Source organism: Oncorhynchus clarkii, chromosome 11 (assembly GCF_045791955.1).
Source record: "Oncorhynchus clarkii lewisi isolate Uvic-CL-2024 chromosome 11, UVic_Ocla_1.0, whole genome shotgun sequence".
Taxonomy (NCBI): domain Eukaryota; kingdom Metazoa; phylum Chordata; class Actinopteri; order Salmoniformes; family Salmonidae; genus Oncorhynchus; species Oncorhynchus clarkii.
This window is the reverse complement of record NC_092157.1, coordinates 37,015,118-37,035,765: the sequence shown is the minus strand read 5'-3', so window position 1 is coordinate 37,035,765 and position 20,648 is coordinate 37,015,118. Positions and strand designations below refer to the sequence as shown.

General features: G+C 42.0%; 1 protein-coding gene across 1 annotated transcript; it reads left to right on the top strand.

The window, feature by feature from the left end:
* Positions 1 to 298: 298 nt before the first annotated feature.
* On the top strand, positions 299 to 13,578 carry LOC139420485 (protein CDV3 homolog). The gene is made up of 5 exons (XM_071170684.1): positions 299 to 741; positions 1,738 to 1,814; positions 1,941 to 2,071; positions 2,236 to 2,398; positions 10,694 to 13,578. Exons 1-5 carry the CDS (start codon positions 535 to 537, stop codon positions 10,821 to 10,823), a joined length of 708 nt encoding a protein of 235 aa, XP_071026785.1. The 5' UTR covers positions 299 to 534; the 3' UTR covers positions 10,824 to 13,578.
* Positions 13,579 to 20,648: the final 7,070 nt, after the last annotated feature.

Genomic DNA, 20,648 nt, shown 5'->3' with positions numbered 1-20,648 from the left:
GACTACCACAGTGCCTGTACTGTAAATACTTGGAATGCTGGCTTTGAGACAACAAGTAAACTCATAAATACATTAAATATATATTTGTAAGTGATTCTCTATTGTTCCATGATCAACTAGTCAATGATCAACACAAGACATTTATGCGTGAAGACGACTACAGTAGACCTCATGGTGTGGTACCAGATTATTACCGGGCTAATATGATAGGGTCATCAAAAAAAAGACATGCAATATAATTGGTTCTTCAGCATGTCCATTATGTTTCTCTTCATGTTAATCCGGGGCATTTTGGAGGGTATTGGCTGGACATCCGGTTCGCCTGTCAAATAGCAGTGAGCGAGCCGCACACCCCTACAATAATGTGGCACATTGAAAGACAGGCAGTCAGACAGTAGGTACATGTTCTTGCTCACGATAGAACGGGAGTTGTTTGATTGCTCTGCTCGAAAAGGAATTTAAACCCTCCCTATCAACTGATTTAAAGAGACGTTTTGACGTTTGTCATTGCTTAGCATTCATTTCTGAAAGAAAATGGCGGATGTAGAGACTGGTGGTGCTGCGCCGGAGAAGAGCCTAGATGATTTCTTTGCCAAGAGGGATAAAAAAAAGAAGAAAGAAAAGGGAGGCAAGGGAAAGGAAGCCCCATCTGGGCCCACACCAATTATATTGAAAAAGAACAAGAAGGAAAAGGAGAAGTCCGGCACGAAAAATGAAAATCAAGATGCGCAGCCGGAGAAGGTAACGTTGGCTAGCCCCGCGCCAGTCACGGTTGGCACATACTGCTGCTACTAGCCAAATCAATCTGTTGCTAGCTAGCTAGTTTGCCTGCTAACAGTGAGGACTCGTGGCTGTTTAGTAATAAACCATGGCTGGCTAGTTATTATACTGGCCTAACACACGACTTCTGGAGATACATATTTAAGGTTAGCTACCTTACGTTCTGTTAACTAGTTCCTCAAACAGCAATCAAATAATTTAGTTCGCTGTTATATAAACCAGCAAGCTCAACACTTATTCCAGACGGTGAGCAGACATGTCTCGATAACTTTAGGCCGCGACAGTGTCAACTTTCTCGATTGGTCAACGTTAATCAGCTAGATAACTACGTTAACTGACTTAACTTTATCCATTTGTAAGATTAGTAATGTTTTTAGTTAGTTGGCACGATTCGCAATAGTAGATGCTTAGGCCTCTAATCTTCTCAGAATTTACAGATGGTTTGCCTGAGAAATGGGGACTGCAGCGGTTAGACTCAAAACATTTGTGCGGGAAATGCACTGAGCGAATAACTTACTGGTGATGATGTTAGTAACATTTGCAGCAGATAACGTTAGCTAGTTACCAAATGCACATTTGATTCTGATAACCGCACAACAAGCCTAGGCAGCTGATAGTGCCGGTCTAACGTTAACTGTCAACCTGTCCCCTCTCTGGGATACCTTAGCTAATTAATCAGGGTGTCACCCTGGTGTGATTCTGTGCAGAGGTTGTGACACTTATTCCAGAGGCAGTGTTACATGTTGTGATGACCGTCCCAAGTCAGGGTGTGGCCTGTATCCAGATCCTAGTTTCTAGTTATTTGGCCCCTTGACAGACATTCCTTTGCATGGTCAAATTTTACATGATAAATTGAGATTGACATGATGACAAGCACATGTATGAACTACGAAGCCGTGGATTGCTAAACCGCCAGTTAGTGGGGGGTGTAACTGAAACTGTGTGCTCTGTCTGCAGGAGGACGAGGAGTGGAAGGAGTTTGAGGCAAAGGAGGTGGACTACAGTGGACTCAGACTGCAGGCTCTGCAGATAAGGTAAAACTGAACATAAGGGGGGACAGGGTAACATTCATTCAGTAGGCACTACCCTAATGAAATGTTAAACATCTGTACTAGTGGCACATTTTTTGTTGATTGGGTTTTCTCTGGCGATTGTGGCAGTGATGAGAAGGAGGAAGAGGAGTATGAGGAGGAGGTCGGTGAGGATGGAGAGATCATCCTGGTCAGTGGAGACAAAATGTCTGGACCCTGGAACAAATCTGGTGCCCCGCCCCCAGCCGCTGCCCCTGTTGGTGGGTATACTTCTCTCCACTCTATGTATCACTTCCACATTGTCTTATTGTAGTGTGTATGTATGTGGGTTACTCCAATAGATATTTTGGCGATTTACTAATGATGAGCCTTGCCCTTTGTTTTCATTGACTGGTTTGCTTCATCTTTGCTTTTGTCTCTACAGAGGTGGAAGAGGTGCCTGAGTCCAAGCCTTCTGGGGTGTACCGCCCCCCAGGGGCCCGACTGACTACCACAAAGCGTGGCCCCAACCAGGGGCCCCCTGAGATCTTCAGCGACACACAGTTCCCCTCACTCATGGCCGGCTCCAAACATGTGGAGACACGCAGGTGAGTGAATCTCAACTTCAGATATCACTCATCTTAAGCCTGTTGCATGCTTCCCAGGTGAAAAGTTTGCGCATGTATTATGACAGTTTTGTGACGTTTTTGTTCATTTTGCTGTCCGGCATGTTTTTTCAGCTGTTCGTGCACACTAGGGCTGTCCCCAACTAAACAAATCTTGGTTGACCGAAAGTAGTCTGTTATGGATTTGTTTAAAAGTGTATTTTTCCATAGGATGTGTCTGTTTTAATAAAATCAACTGTATGCATTGAGCTTGTCTGATGCTTTTTAAGATTACGGTTTGATGAAATAAGACAGAAGCCTCAAGAGGGCGCCAGAGACCTATATATCCAGAAGAGAGAAACCTTTCTCTTCCCACTCCTGCTGGCCCACTCCTGCTGGCCATTACTCTCCTGAAGTTGCTGGTAATAGGCTACGCTACGTGAGGAGTCGGCAACCTTTCTAATGTGGAATGCCAATTTATCTTACCTGCGTGGCAGTTATGTGAAACAGTTTCATTTAATTTATAATAACCACTTCATGTCTCAATCATTGTCATGTGCTTAATCCAAATATAAAAGATACAAAGCTAAAACTTAACACCTATTGCCATTGCCAACTATGTAAAAATAGCCTACATAAAGCCAACAAATAAAAACATTGCAGGTAGAAAATATCCTGATAAAAATCCTATAAATCACATTAGCTACACATGGCCTGTCTGCAACGAACTTGAAACATTGTATTAACTTGGGTCCGGCCTGCCCTCAGTTTCCTCCGCCAGAGAGCTCAGGACAGACGCAGCAGTAGAAAATTTACGCAAGGGATAAAGGAGCTCACTCGAGCTGAGTAATGGCACCTCAAATTTTCTACTGCTTGAGCTCCTGTTCCTTTTATAGAATATTAGCTCAAAGTATTGTGGAGCTCCTGCACCTAAATATGAACAGTACCAGATACCAAAATAAGTACCGGAACCTATTTCAGTCCAAGTCGAGCACTAATATGAAGTAATCACGTAGGCCTATTTTACTACTTTTCCACTGGCTCAGAGAATTACATTTTTCCCTTTCACACTGAGTGCTTATCAAAAGGTAGACAGCTGGAAACATATTCAAATACATTGAGGAACTATTGTAATTCTCAATGGATGTAAAAACAGACTTAATTTGCTTGCTGTTTGAAGTCAGAATATTACTTTGAGAAGCTCATTAGTGGGGGTGCGTTAAGGCCAGTAAGAAATACGATCAGATCCCCAAATGTGCACATTTATATGCCTAGATTTGCGCGCAGGACATGTAGCCTATAGGCTAACTCAACATTGACAGGAGCGCTCCACACAAAAGACAATGACTAAATTAACAAAAACTTGTTTCTCACAAGTGTTTGCAGAGTGCACAACTTATGCTACAATGTGTCCACTCCGACAATGATAACAGGAAGACTGGAATAATAATATTGAATGCATTAATATAATTTACTGTAACAATGTAGATTAGGGGTAAATGTACTACTGGTGTTATATGTAATGGGGGATATACACTAACAATCTAACACAAACAATGAATGTGCACAAATTGGCGGGAGAGTGCATTCTGTAGAGAGAAGTGCATTGTACGTCTGGGTGCATAGTCAATTCGAAGTCTGCATTGGCCATGCAGAATTTGCGGTGATACGGCCTCAGCAGAAGCCAGGGCATTCATACTTGCGCTTCGTGGAGAAGTGCAGAGCAGTTGTCAAGGAAGTGAGTTTGTTTCCCACAGGATGTACCGCCCCCACCTACCGTCAACCAATCATGTAAATGCGGAGCTTGTACAGAGCCCTCTGCATCGTTACAACGTTTGGGAGGTGCATGGGAATGCAGTACGGAGCTGTATTTGGCCTCTGCATGCCTCTGGACGCTCCGCAATTGCTTCACACCCTCCATATGGAGTCTCCAACCACATTTTCAGATCACGCATAAATTAGGTTTTAGTCTCCACAATGGATTAGTTCAATGAGGGGTGTGTGTGTACAATGCATTCGACTAGTATTCAGACTAGAGGTTGACCGATTAATTGGAATGGCCGATTTCAAGTTTTCATAACAATCGGAAATCTTCTTTTTTTGGGGGGGGGGCGCAGATTTGCCGAATTATATATTTAATTTTTTTATACCTTTTATTTAACTAAGCAATTCAGTTAACACATTCTTATTTTCAATGACTGCCTAGGAACGGTGGCTTAACTGCCTCGTTCAGGGGCAGAATGACAGATTTTCACATTGTCAGCTCGGGGGATCCAATCTTGCAACCTTGCAGTTAACTAGTCCAACGCAATAACGACCTACCTCTCTCTCGTTGCACTCCACAAGGAGACTGCTTGTTACGCGAATGCAGTAAGCCAAGGTAAGTTGCTAGCTAGCATTAAACTTATCTTATAAAAAACAATCACAATCACTAGTTAACTACACATGGTTGACGATATTACTAGATATTATCTAGCGTGTCCTGCGTTGCATATAATCTGACTGAGCGGTGGTAGGCAGAAGCAGGCGTGTAAACATTCATTCAAACAGCACTTTCGTGCGTTTTGCCAGCTGCTCTTCGTTGTGCGTCAAGCATTGCTCTGTTTATGACTTCAAGCCTATCAACTCCCGAGATGAGGCTGGTGTAATCGAAGTGAAATGGCTAGCTAGTTAGCGCACGCTAATAGCGTTTCAAACGTCAGTCGCTCTCTGAGCCTTCTAGTAGTTGTACCCCTTGCTCTGCATGGGTAACGCTGCTTCGACGGTGGCTGTTGTCGATGGTGCTGGTTCGAGCCCAGGGAGGAGCGAGGAGAGGGACGGAAGCTATACTGTTACACTGGCAATACTAAAGTGCCTATAAGAACATCCAATAGTCAAAGGTATATGAAATACAAATGGTATAGAGGGAAATAGTCCTATAATAACTACAACCCAAAGTCTTACCTGTGAATATTGAAGACTCATGTTAAAAGAAACCACCAGCTTTCATATGTTCTGAGCAAGGAACTGAAATGTTAGCTTTCTTACATAGCACATATTGCACTTTTACTTTCTTCTCCAACACTTTGTTTTTGCATTATTTAAACCATATTGAACATGCTTCATTATTTATTTGAGGCTAAATTGATTTTATTGATATATTAAGTTAAAATAAGTGTTCATTCAGTATTGTTGTAATTGTCATTATTACAAATAAATAAAAATCGTCCGATTAATCGGTATCGGCTTTTTTGCTCATCCAATAATCGGTATCGGCGTTGAAAAATCATAATCGGTCGACCTCTAATTCAGACCCCTTGACCATTTCCACATTTTGTTACATTGCAGACTTATTCTAAAAATGAATTAAATTCATGTTTTTCCTCAATCTACACACAGTACCCCCATAATGACAAAGTGAAAAAAGGTTTTTAGAATAAATAAATAAAACACATGCCTTATACTTTAGTATTCTGAGCTTTTGCTATGACACTTGAAATTGAGCTCAAATGCATCCTGTTTCCATTGATCATCCCTGAGATGTTTCAACAACTTGATTGGAGTACACCTGTGGTAAATTCAATTGATTGGACATGATTTGGAAAGGCACACACGTGTCTAGAAACAGTTGAAGTTGGAAGTTTACATACATTTAGGTTGGAGTCATTAACTTGTTTTTCCAACCACTCCACAAATTTCTTGTTAAATATAATTTTGGCAAGTTGGTTAGGACATCTACTTTGTGCATGATGTATAAAGTCACTTTCACAATTCCAGTGGGTCAGAAGTTTGCATACACTAAGTTGACTGTGCCTTTAAACAGCTTTGGAAAGGGCTTTAGAAGCTTCTGATAGGCGAATTGACATCATTTGAGTCAATTGGAGCTGTACCTGTGGATGTATTTCAATGCCTATCTTCAAACTCAGTGCCTCTTTGCTTGACATCATGGGAAAATCAAAAGAAATCAGCCAAGATCTCCACAAGTCTGGTTCATCCTTGGGAGCAATTTCCAAACGCCTGAAGCTACCACGTTCATCTGTACAAACAATAATACGCAAGTGTAAACACCATGGGACCACACAGCCATCAAACCGCTCAGGAAGGAGACACGTTCTGTCTCCTAGAGATGAACGTACTTTGGTGCGAAAAGTGCAAATCAATTCCAGAACAACAGCAAAAGACCTTGTGAAGATGCTGGAGGAAACGGGTACAAAAATATCTATAGCCACAGTAAAACGAGTTCTATAACAACACAACCTGAAATGCCGCTCGGCAAGGGTAAAGCCACTGCTCCAAAACCGCCATCAAAAAGCCAGACTACGGTTTGCAACTGTACATGGGGACAAAGATTGTACTTTTTGGAGAAATGTCCTCTGATCTGATGAAACAAAAATAGAACTGTTTGGCCATAATGACCATCGTTAAGCTTGGAGGAAAAAGGACACCATCCCAACCGTGAAGCATGGGGGTGGCAGCATCATATTGTAGGGGTGCTTTGCTTCAGATGGTGCACTTCACAAAATAGATGGCATCATGAGGTAGGAAATTTGTGGATATATTGAAGCAACATCTCAAGACATCAGTCAGGAAGTTAAAGCTTGGTCACAAATGGGTCTTCCAGATGGACAATGACCCCCAAGCATACTTCCAATGTTGTGGCAAAATGGCTTAAGGACAACAGTCATGGTATTGGAGTGGCCATCACAAAGCCCTGACCTCAATCCTATAGAACATTTCTGGGCAGAACTGAAAAAGCATGTGCAAGCAAGGATGCCTACAAACCTGACTCAGTTACACCAGCTCTGTCAGGAGGAATGGGACAAAATTCACCCAACATCAAATCAAATTTTATTTGTCACATACACATGGTTAGCAGATGTTATGCGAGTGTAGCGAAATGCTTGTGCTTCTAGTTCCGACAATGCAGTAATAACAAGTAATCTAACTAACAATTCCAAAACTACTGTCTTGTACACAGTGTAAGGGGATAAAGAATATGTACATAAGGATATATGAATGAGTGATGGTACAGAGCAGCATAGGCAAGATACAGTAGATGGTATCGAGTACAGTATGTACAAATGAGATGAGTATGTAAACAAAGTGGCATAGTTTAAAGTGGCTAGTGATACATGTATTACATAAGGATACAGTCGATGATATAGAGTACAGTATATACGTATGCATATGAGATTAATAATGTAGGGTAAGTAACATTATATAAGGTAGCATTGTTTAAAGTGGCTAGTGATATATTTACATTTCCCATCAATTCCCATTATTAAAGTGGCTGGAGTTGAGTCAGTGTCAGTGTGTTGGCAGCAGCCACTCCGTGTTAGTGGTGGCTGTTTAACAGTCTGATGGCCTTGAGATAGAAGAGATTGAGTTTTTCAGTCTCTCGGTCCCAGCTTTGATGCACCTGTACTGACCTCGCCTTCTGGATGATAGCGGGGTGAACAGGCAGTGCCTCGGGTGGTTGATGTCCTTGATGATCTTTATGGCCTTCCTGTGACATCGGGTGGTGTAGGTGTCCTGGAGGGCAGGTAGTTTGCCCCCGGTGATGCGTTGTGCAGACCTCACTACCCTCTGGAGAGCCTTACGGTTGAGGGCGGTGCAGTTGCCATACCAGGCGGTGATACAGCCCGCCAGGATGCTCTCGATTGTGCATCTGTAGAAGTTTGTGTGCTTTTGGTGACAAGCCGAATTTCTTCAGCCTCCTGAGGTTGAAGAGGCGCTGCTGCGCCTTCTTCACGATGCTGTCTGTGTGAGTGGACCAATTCAGTTTGTCTGTGATGTGTATGCCGAGGAACTTAACTTGCTACCCTCTCCACTACTGTTCCATCGATGTGGATAGGGGGGTGTTCCCTCTGCTGTTTCCTGAAGTCCACAATCATCTCCTTAGTTTTGTTGACGTTGTGTGAGAGGTTATTTTCCTGACACCACACTCCGAGGGCCCTCACCTCCTCCCTGTAGGCCGTCTCGTCGTTGTTGGTAATCAAGCCTACCACTGTTGTGTCGTCCGCAAACTTGATGATTGAGTTGGAGGCGTGCGTGGCCGAACAGGGAGTACAGGAGAGGGCTCAGAACGCACCCTTGTGGGGCCCCAGTGTTGAGGATCAGCGGGGAGGAGATGTTGTTGCCTACCCTCACAGGGCGGGGTCGAGACCCAGGGTCTCGAGCTTGATGACGAGCTTGGAGGGTACTATGGTGTTGAATGCCGAGCTGTAGTCGATGAACAGCATTCTCACATAGGTATTCCTCTTGTCCAGATGGGTTAGGGCAGTGTGGTTGAGATTGCAACTTATTGTGGGAAGCTTGTGGAAGGGCTACCTGAAACGTTTTGGCACAAGTTAAACAATTTTAAAGGCAATGCTACCAAATACTAATTGAGTGGATGTAAACTTCTGACTCACTGGGAATGTGATGAAAAAATAAAAGCTGAAATAAGTCATTCTCACTACTATTATTCTGACAGTTCGCATTCTTAAAAAAAGTGGTGATTCTAACTGACCTAAGACAGGAATTTTTACTAAGATAAATGTCAGGAATTGTGAAAAACTGAGTTTCAATGTATTTGGCTAAGGTGTATGTGAACTTATGACTTCAACTGTAAGGTCCCACAGTTGATAGTGCATGTCAGAGCAAAAACCAAGCCGTGAGGTTGAAGGAATTGTGTGTAGAGCTCTGAGACAGGATTGTGTTGAAGGCACATCTGGGGAAGGGTACCAAAACATTTCTGCCGCATTGAAGATCCCCAAGAACACAGTGGCCTCCATAAATGGATTAAGTTTGGAACCACACAGACTCCTAGAGCTGGCCTCACAGCCAAACTGAGCAGTCGGGGGAGAACGGCCTTGGTCAGGGAGGTGACCAAGAACTCAATGTACTTTCTGACAGTGCTCCAGAGTTCCTCTGTGGAGATGGGAGAACCTTTCAGAAGAACAACCATCTCTGCAACACTCCACCAATCAGGCCTTCATGGTAGAGTGGCCAGATGGAAGCCATTCCTCCGTAAAAGGCACATGACAGTCCACTTGGAGTTTGCCAAAAGGCACATGACAGTCCACTTGGAGTTTGCCAAAAGGCACCTGAAGACTCTCAGACCATGAGAAACAATATTTTCTGTCTTGAATGCCAAGCGACACGTCCGGAGGAAATCTGGCACCATCCCTACGGTGAAGCTTGGTGGTGGCAGCATCATGCAGTGCGGTTATTTTTCAGCGGCAGGGACTGGGAAACTAGTCAGGATCGAGGAAAAGATGAATGGAGCAAAATATTGAGACATCCTTAGTGAAAACCTCGTCCAGAGTGCTCAGGACCTCAGACTGGGGTACGGTTCACCTTCCAACAGGACAACGACCCTAGGCACACAGCCAAGACAATTTTAAGTGTGTTTTTGGTTCAAGTCTCAATGTCCTTGAGTGTCCCAGCCAGAGCCCTGACTTGAACCCGATCTAATATTTCTGGAAAACAACCTGACAGAGCTTGAGAGGATCTGCAGAGATCAAATACAGGTGTGCCAAGCTTGTACCAAAGACTCAAGCCTATAATCGCTGCCAACGGTGCTTTAACAAAGTATGTACATGTTTCAGTTTTCCTTTTCTTAATACATTTGCAAATATTTCTAAAAGCCTGTTTTTTCTTTGTCATTTTGGGGTATTGTGTGTAGATTGATCAGGGGGGAAACCAATTTAATCCATGTTAGAATAAGGCTGTAACGTAGCAAAGTGTGGGGAAAAAGTTGAGGGGTTTGAATACTTTCTGAATGTTACTGATCGACTAAAACGATCTCCGTCGACAAACAGCCTAACAACCAAACAATCAACCAGTTGACTAACTAGGGTCAACCGTAGTGCGCTCAACATTTCTCTTGATGTAAGACAAAGTTCAATAGCCGAAGTCAACGCCCCTTCGTTGGTGACTGGTTATCAGTACTACTCTTAGTATGAGTGGGAACATGAAGTGTAGTCTCAGCGAGAGACGACTAATTTTCATGCAACGTTGTTCACTGCACTAAATGTAAAATTATGCGACTAAGACTTCCTTGGCCAAAACATCTAACTTAATGACACATTTGATTTATCTTGGATTAATTCTGACAATTTTGAGGAAGTGTTTCTGGTTGTTTCTTCGGTGGCTCGAGGGTCAAACGACAGTAATATTATTTTCTTGTTTTTCAAGTGACTGTCTTTAAGGGGTATACAAGCAGATGTTGTTTCGCCTAGCTGAATTCTGCTAGGAGCAAACCAAACTAATGTATGTGGATGTCTTTAGACACAGTGTAGAAACTTTGTTTAATATGTCCAATGCTTGTTTCAGGGACAGAGAGATGGAGAAGACCTTTGAGGTTGTGAAGCACAAAAACCGTGGCCGAGAGGAGGGCGGCAGTGGCGCTTCCCTGCAGCAGTTGGAGCTTGGTAACCAGTACGCCATCCTGGGGGACAAGTAGTGGCCTGCACAGCCAGCGTGGTCTTACCCAGCTGCCAGAGGGAGCTGAGCTACAGCAGTGTACCTAACTACAGCACAGTCCTGACAACAAACACTGGTGTTGCTGCCACCACCACACTGGACCTTCTCACGTACCACTGTACAATACATACAGTATACATACAAACACCTCGCACAGTCAACCATATACACTAACACACACACTTTACATCTACAGACACTCCCGCAATGTCAATACATTCATGTGTATATACAGTACATACACAAAGCACCTGGTTGGCAAAACTGAAAGACTACATCCAAAAGGGCTGTGGCAACGGGGATCAACTGAAACAAATATCAAATCTATATGATACACCCATATGAATGACACTGCAGCAACAACAGCAAAGGCAACTTTAGGTTGTCTTTTGTGGATTGTATTCAGAGCAGCAGTGGTATGGTACAACTTCTCTCTGGACTTCAACTTTCTTTGATAAAGCCACAGAGGATCAAAGAAGACACAAAATTGGGCAAGATGAATTTATGGACTGTTGAGAATGGATATATTTTTTTTGTGAGATCGTTATAACCCAAACTGCACATGGTTTGTAATTGTTGGGGTGCGTTATGGTTTGGGCACACGAGTGGAGACTATCTCGGTTGCATGGCTGTGGTGACCATGTTGAGCGGGGACTTTGATCTTATTGGTGGTGAGTGGGGCAAACGCCAGCCCTGCAGAAGAGAGAACCACCAGGCTCTTCCACTTAGAAACTTTGTTTTCCTCAAAGGAACTCCTACAAAGATCTGTGAACACGGGAGAAAAGTTATGGTCCTCATTCAGAATGACTATTTAAAAGTGGCCTTAGTGTAAAGAGAAACTGCCTCGTCCTCTGGAGAGAAACTTCCTGGTTGTCTCGCGCGCTGTTGCTTGCCTCCTGGATCGCACCAACCTCCCAAATTCAATAATGTAGTGCTGAGTTTGTTTGTCAGATTACACCAACTGTCCTTCATATCCACTGTTTGACTTGCTCGCCCTTTTTTTATTTGATTATTAACATCGGCAAACTATTATTTAAGCTCTTTTCTAATCTGAAGTCATTACTTTGGTAGATTACTTCTAATTTTTTTAAGCATTCTGAGGATTCGGTCCTGAGTTTTTGTTTTACTTGGAGGGCTGTTTCTTCACCATAGTTTTTATGTACTTACACCATTGTGTATAGGTGGGACAGAGGGAAGTAGATTGACATTGTTACAGGTTCAAAGACATTAGCTACAGCGTCCCAAAAATGACCCTTCTGTACTCAATGCCTGTAATTGACCGCAGTAAGTATGGCCTGTCATACTGCTGTCCATTTTTTTTTATTACTTAGTTCATTTGGAAAGAGTTCAGATCCTTTGACTTTATCCACATTTTGCTACGTTACAGCCTTATTCTAAAATGGATTAAATATTCTGATCAGTCTATACACAACATACCATAATGGCAAAGCGAAAACATGTTTTTAGAAATTTTAGCAAATTTATAAACATTTACATAAGTATTCAGACACTTTGCTATGAGACTCGAAATTGAGCTTAGGTGTATCCTGTTTCCATTGATCATCCTTGATGTTTCTACAACTTGATTGGAGTCCACCTGTGGTAAATTCAATTATTTGGAAAGGCACACACCTTTTCTTTAAGGTCCCACAGTTGACAGTGCATGTCGGAGTAAAAGCCAAGTCATGAGGTTGAAGGAATTGTCCGTAGAGCTCTGAGACAGGATTGTGTCGAAGGTACAGATCTGGGGAAGGGTACCAAAACATTTCTGCACCAGAACACAGTGGCCTCCATCATTCTTAAATGGAAGAAGTTTGGAACCACCAAGACTCTTCCTAGAGCTGGCCGCCCAGCCAAACTGAACAATCGGGGGAGAAGGTCAGGGTGGTGATCAAGATACCCAATGGTCACTGATAGAGCTTCAGAGTTCCAAGATTGTAGCGTCATACCCAAGAAGACTCAAGGCTGTAATCTCTGCCAAAGGTGCTTCAACAAAGTACTGAGTAAAGGGTCTGAAAACTTATGTAAATGTGAGTAAATTTTTTCCCAAAAAATCATCTGTTTTTGCTTTGTCATACGTATATTTGATGGGGGATAAACGATTTAATCCATTGTAGAATAAGGCTGTAATGTAACAAAATGTTGGAAAAGTCAAGGAGTCTGAATATCTACTGAATGCACTGCATCTGTTTGCTTTCTCTTATGCTCATTGCATTGCTTCAGTCCAAGGCATTGAAGTTTGCCTTGTTCTGCAGCATGGAACTCACCCATTTTCCTCCCTCCTCCCCATAGAGATAGATGCCCTCAAAGGTTCTTCCAAAGATATGAAGAATATTATTTCAGCACTTATTGAAATGTTTGTAGAGCAGGTCTATGACATGTAATCGTGGTCCTGAAGAGCTTCAGTCAGTGGCTGCGGTCTGACTTTTTATTTTTGGGCTCCAAACCACCTGATCTGTTTCCTCTAAAGAAACAATGAGATTATCTCAAAGGTCAGGTGGTTTAGATGAGAATAAGAATGTTTGCATTTCCTTAGGTTGAACAGAGGGTTAGAACTAAAAAAGAGCTGGAGTTGTGTTCATTTCTGTCAAAGCCAATCGAAAGGAGATGTGGAGGGCTCTGTAACACATTATGCAGCCTGTGGTCCTCTGCCAAAACATTGTGGGTGGAAGTAGTGAAAATGTCTGAGGACTTAATCAAAGAACAGTTTAACAAAAAATAAACAGTGATCCTTGTGAAGGGTGTCCTGTGAGTTCTTAACCTGAAAGTAGCTGTTTTACAGGTAAGCTAGATGTTCAAATAAAAGGCCACACTGAGAAACCAGTCTGCATAAGTATTGGCAACTGGTAAGTACTGTGTTTCAGTAAGCACAATAATGCACATGGTCTAATAAATTATATTTTAGATCACCATTTTGGGTTGAGCCTTAAATGTTATTACAATTTAAAATCGAATGAAGTTCAAGCAACACTTTATGCTCAGAAGTTGTTTTTTTTTGACAAATCTTTGGTGAAATAGGTAGTGGACTGGGCACATTTATGACATCTGTCAGAGACCACAGATTTTATTTTGTCCCAGCACTTCATTGGCTTCCTTTTGTTGTCTCTGTCGCCACAACTTCCTGACTACTGACCACAAAGAACTAGTTATAAAGAAGAGGAGGCAACGAGAGGAAGCCAATTAGAATTAGGAGTACCAGGACCTAGCCAAAGACTGCTACAGGTGCAAACGATATGCAAGTCTCTGGCTTTCATCAGGTGCAAACGCTTATTAAATATTATCTGACATTACTCAACTCCACATTATCAACTGGGTGGTTTGGGCCAGAGATTTACATATATCAAAGCTGTGATATGCCATGGATATGACAAAACACTTATTTTTACTCTACTAATTACTTTGGTAACCAGTTTATAATAGTGATAAGGCAGCTCGGGGGTTTGTGGTATATGGCCAATATACCACACCCCCTTTTGGCCTTACTGCTTAAATATACAATGGAGTTGTGTGGGCAGACTGTACTTCCGACTACATCGAATCGCTGTCAGTAAATATTTGGAAAAATGTCCATTTCATTAATGCTTTCCATGTACAGTGCCTTCTGAAAGTATTCAGACCTCTTGTTACTTTACAACCTTATTCTAAAATTGATTAAATAAATAAATAAATCCTAAACAATCTACACACAACCCCATAATCGCAAAAGCTAAAATAGTTTTTAGGGACATTTTAGCAAATGTGTTAAAAACAAAAATATCTTATTTACTTAAGTATTCAGACCTTTTGCTATGAGACTTGAAATTGAGCTCCGGTGCATCCTGTTTCCATTGATCTACAACTTTCTACAACTTGTTAGGAGTCCACCTGTGGTAAATTCAATTGATTGGACATGATTTGGAAAGGCACACACCTGTCTATAGTGCATGTCAGAGCAAAAACCAAGCCGTGAGGTCGAAGGAATTGTCCGTAGAGCTCTGAGACAGTATTGTGTTGAGGCACAGATCTGGGGGAAGGGTACCAAAAATGGTCTGCAGCCTTGAAGGTCCCCAAGAACACAGTGGCCATCTTTCTTAAATGGAAGAAGTTTGGAACCACCAAGACTCTTCCTAGAGCTGGCTGCCCGGGCAAACTGAGCAATCAGGGGAGAAGGGCCTTGGTCAGAGAGGTGACCAATAACCTGATGGTCACTCTAGAGCTCCAGAGTTCCTCTGTGGAGATGGGAGAACCTTCCAGAAGGACAACCATCTCTGCAGAACTCCACCAATCAAGCATTTATGGTTGAGTGGTCAGACAGAAGCCACTCCTCAGTAAAAGGTACATGACAGTCCACTTGGAGTTTGCCAAAAGGCACTGAAAGATTCTCAGACCATGAGAAACAAGATTCTCTGGTCTGATGAAACCAAGATTGAACAGTTTGGCTTGAATGCCAAGCAACACTACTGGAGGAAATCTGGCACCATCCCTACGGTGAAGCATTGTGGTGGCAGCAGTTGTTTTTCAGTGGCAGGGACTGGGAGACTAGTCAGGATCGAGGGAAAGATGAACTGAGCAAAGAATAGAGAGATCCTTGGTGAAAACCTGCTCCAGAGCGCTCAGGACCTCAGACTGGGACAAGGTTCACCTTCCAACAGAACAACGACCATAAGCACACAGCCAAGACAATGTAGGTGTGTTTTCAGGACAAATCTCTGAATGTCCTTGAGTGTCCCAGCCAGAGCCCAGACTTGAACCCGATCGAACATCTTTGGAGAGACCTGAAAATAGCTGTGCAGCGACGCTTACCATCCAACCTGACGGCGCTTGAGAAGATCTGCAGAGAAGAATGGGAGAAACTCTCCAAATACAGCTGTGCCAAGCTTGCAGCATCATACTAAAGAAGACTCGAGGCCGTAATCGCTGCCAAAGGTGCTTCAACAAAGTACTGAGTAAAGGGTCTGAATAGTAATGTAAATGTGATATTACTTTTTTAATGTTTTTTTAAATTATATATTAGCAAAACATTCTAACAACCTGTTTTTGCTTTGTCATTATGGGGTATTAGGTGTAGATTGACGATGGGGGTGGGAAAACAATTGAATACATTTTAGAATAAGGCTGTAACATTACAAAATGTGAAAAAAGGCCAGGTGTCTGAATACTTTCCGAAGGCACTGTATGTTTGTCTTGTAAAAGCAAGATTTTCTTTGGGTGCTGAAATCTGTTGATGTGCAGGCCTAAGTGGCCACACACTCAAATGGACCTACAGCTTGGGTAAGATTCCATCATTCACACACAGTAGATAGACATGGTGTAAACCACCATGTTGTCAACAAAATGCTATCCTCAATGCTTATGTTGTATTGTGTCTGACCCAATTTGTGGAAATGCAGTGATCACCCATCGTCTTTAATGTTGTGATTCACAGACACATGATGACCACGATTTGAATGCTGCAACTGAGGCGGAATGATGTCAAGGCAGGTCAAATCATGACATCAGTGATCTTCAGGTTACAAAGTCAAAACTCTACAAAGATGATTTTTTCCCTGTCTGAGCTGGGGGGGGGGGTTGTTCCCAGTTGTCTTGAATGCACAGAAGTCTGAGATTTCCGAGTTCCAAGTTGTTTTGAACGCAGCATGGGACTCCGAGTATGACTGGACATCAGTGGAGGCTGCTGAAGGGAGGACAGTTCATAATAATGGCTGGTACGGGGCAAATGTAATGGCATCAAAAACATGGAAAATGTGTGTCTGTATTTGACACCATTCCACAGATGCCGCTCCAGCCATTAACTGAAGCCCGTCCTCCCCAATTAAGGTGCCACCAACCTCCTGTGCTGGACATGGGAAGGATATTTGTGACGACTTAAAAGGGATGCAGAAGCACACCAGCACCCAATGTTACAGTGCCTTGCGAAAGTATTCGGCCCCCTTGAACTTTGTGACCTTTTGCCACATTTCAGGCTTCAAACATAAAGATATAAAACTGTATTTTTTTTGTGAAGAATCAACAACAAGTGGGACACAATCATGAAGTGGAATGACATTTATTGGATATTTCAAACTTTTTTAACAAATCAAAAACTGAAAAATTGGGCGTGCAAAATTATTCAGCCCCCTTAAGTTAATACTTTGTAGCGCCACCTTTTGCTGCGATTACAGCTGTAAGTCGCTTGGGGTATGTCTCTATCAGTTTTGCACATCGAGAGACTGAATTTTTTTTCCCATTCCTCCTTGCAAAACAGCTCGAGCTCAGTGAGGTTGGATGGAGAGCATTTGTGAACAGCAGTTTTCAGTTCTTTCCACAGATTCTCAATTGGATTCAGGTCTGGACTTTGACTTGGCCATTCTAACACCTGGATATGTTTATTTTTGAACCATTCCATTGTAGATTTTGCTTTATGTTTTGGATCATTGTCTTGTTGGAAGACAAATCTCAGGTCTTTTGCAGACTCCATCAGGTTTTCTTCCAGAATGGTCCTGTATTTGGCTCAATCCATCTTCCCATCAATTTTAACCATCTTCCCTGTCCCTGCTGAAGAAAAGCAGGCCCAAACCATGATGCTGCCACCACCATGTTTGACAGTGGGGATGGTGTGTTCAGGGTGATGGCTGTGTTGCTTTTACGTTACGTTTTACATTTTACAAGACGTTATGTCTTGCATTGTTGCCAAAAAGTTCAATTTTGGTTTCATCTGACCAGAGCACCTTCCTCCACATGTTTGGTGTGTCTCCCAGGTGGCTTGTGGCAAACTTTAAACAACACTTTTTATGGATATCTTTAAGAAATGGCTTTCTTCTTGCCACTCTTCCATAAAGGCCAGATTTGTGCAATATACGACTGATTGTTGTCCTATGGACAGAGTCTCCCACCTCAGCTGTAGATCTCTGCAGTTCATCCAGAGTGATCATGGGCCTCTTGGCTGCATCTCTGATCAGTCTTCTCCTTGTATGAGCTGAAAGTTTAGAGGGACGGCCAGGTCTTGGTAGATTTGCAGTGGTCTGATACTCCTTCCATTTCAATATTATCGCTTGCACAGTGCTCCTTGGGATGTTTAAAGCTTGGGAAATCTTTTTGTATTCAAATTTGGCTTTAAACTTCTTCACAACAGTATCTCGGATCTGCCTGGTGTGTTCCTTGTTCTTCATGATGCTCTCTGCGCTTTTAACGGACCTCTGAGACTATCACAGTGCAGGTGCATTTATACGGAGACTTGATTACACACAGGTGGATTGTATTTATCATCATTAGTCATTTAGGTCAACATTGGATCATTCAGAGATCCTCACTGAACTTCTGGAGAGAGTTTGCTGCACTGAAAGTAAAGGGGCTGAATAATTTTGCACGCCCAATTTTTCAGTTTTTGATTTGTTAAAAAAGTTTGAAATATCCAATAAATGTCGTTCCACTTCATGATTGTGTCCCACTTGTTGTTGATTCTTCACAAACAAATACAGTTTTATATCTTTATGTTTGAAGCCTGAAATGTGGCAAAAGGTCGCAAAGTTCAAGGGGGCCGAATACTTTCGCAAGGCACTGTATGTTTATTCTAGGGCCAACCCTCTAGCTACCCCTTATTCCACACTATGTCCCCCCTGACCGTCACTCATTTTCCCCATGTTTCTTCCTTCACTTGTTCTTCTCCTGATTTGACAACATCTAGACTACTGTTGTTGCTACCCTACCGCTCTCCTCCTGCTTATGATGGGGTTCAGACTGAATGCAGTGGTAAATGGCCTAGTATTTTTATATTAAACCTACCTCACACATCCAGTTTTTCCAATTGTAACTCACCCACCAAAGATCACAATATGATGTTTTTACATTTTGTGTTATTTGTGCTGGTCTAATTCCTAAAAAGGAAAAGCAGAAGAATCCTTGCGCTCTCGGATAGTAATAATAGTTCATATGGTGCTCCTCACGAGATCCAGGTTGTATCACAACCGGGAGTCCCATAGGGCGGTGCACAATTGACCCAGCGTTGTCCGGGTTTGGCCGGTGTAGACCGTCACTGTAAATAAGAATTTGTTCTTAACTGATTCATCTAGTTAAATAAAGGTGAAATAAAATAACTCACTGTCACAGGTTTGTAGCATTGATAAATAATTTAATGTTTACTTCAAGTCAGATATATACAGTGGGGCAAAAAAAGTATTTAGTCAGCAACCAATTGTGCAAGTTCTCCCACTTAAAAAGATGAGAGGCCTGTAATTTTCATCATAGGTACACTTCAACTATGACAGACAAAATGAGAAAAAAATTCAGAAAATCACATTTGTAGGATTTTTAATGAATTTATTTGCAAATTATGGTGGAAAATAAGTATTTGGTCAATAACAAAAGTTTATCTCAATACTTTAATCCATTTTTCATTTCCAGGCCACAGCAGGAAAGTGGAGATGAAACAGCTGTTTGTCAGCTTGTGCAGATCGAGAGGTACTTCCTCAGTTTAATAATGCAATTGTTAGATCAATGAATATAATAACTATTTATGTCATGGTGAGGAGAACCTGAGGTGAGCCTGGTATACCCCAACTTGAGTCTAATGGAATAGACCGGTTTGCTTCCTCCAAAGTATTGTCTTTTTATTGACCTGTTAGTTGTGGAGTTTGTAAATATCAATTTAGATTATTTTGTAAATATTGTCATTTTGAATATCTAGATCACCATTGGCATCTTTAAATTAAATAACTTCTGCACCTGGTCCTGCCTGGTTCCCGCAACATTTTAACGGTCCAAAAATGGGTTTAGCAACTAAGGATTCTAGATTTTAATAATAAAGGACATTATGTCGACATTAGAGCCATAACAAACATCTAAATATCTACATATTTTTGGCCATATATGTGTGGCCATTAAACTCCCTATACCCTATACAGGCGCATTATCATAGGCCCTACGTCTATTTAGGATATTATCATGCAGATGGTAGTACTACGATCTGTGTTTTCACTTTTGATGATGTTTGCCAAGGACAAGTAGGGCTCAAGCAGATGGACTCATGTTCTCCACCTGGATATATTGCCTATATGCTGCAGCGCCATATGATGCAAGCAGCCTACCACCATACATGTTAGAACATACACTTATTTGCATGGTTTTAATATAGACAATGTTGACATATAGACTTAGGTCAAAGTCAAGTAGCAGCCTATTGAGCCCAAACAGATAGATGCACCTGTCGCATCCTTTCGCCTATATTAAACTCCACTAAGATGTGCTTATTATCGCATATGCCGATATGCTATTGCGTAGGCTATTTGAAGGAAAGTTGGCCAAACGTTTAATTGTTACGAATCAATTAAACATGTTGGCCTTAAGTAGATTACAATTTCTCCAGTAAACTAATACAACGGAAAGTGGATTACCAGTGGATAATACTGTAGTTCAGCTGACATTTTTGGATGTTAGGCAGATCATTTGTCTTTATCATCCTTTTTTGACGTTGCTTACTTACTGTACATTTTAACTTCATTCATGAGGAGAATGCAGGAGACTAATAAAGCAGACAGCGGATCATTTTGTGGCGCTGAAACCGCAGCGCAATCAATAGGCGAACGGCTCATTGTGCTGAAAATATAGCTAACTTGTTATGAAAGTGTTGTGCACAGCAACAGATGGAGAAAACCTACACCAGTCGAGTAAATCATTTCAACAATAATCTTCATTTTAATGTGACTTTACAAATAACATGAGGGCTTAATTGGAGTCTTATTTATTCTGAGCCTAGGCCTATATAAAATAACTTAACTGGCTCAAGTAGGCTGAGGTTTATAACAGCGGGATTTTTTTTTATTAGGCCTATTATAATTGAAACTGTCCAGAA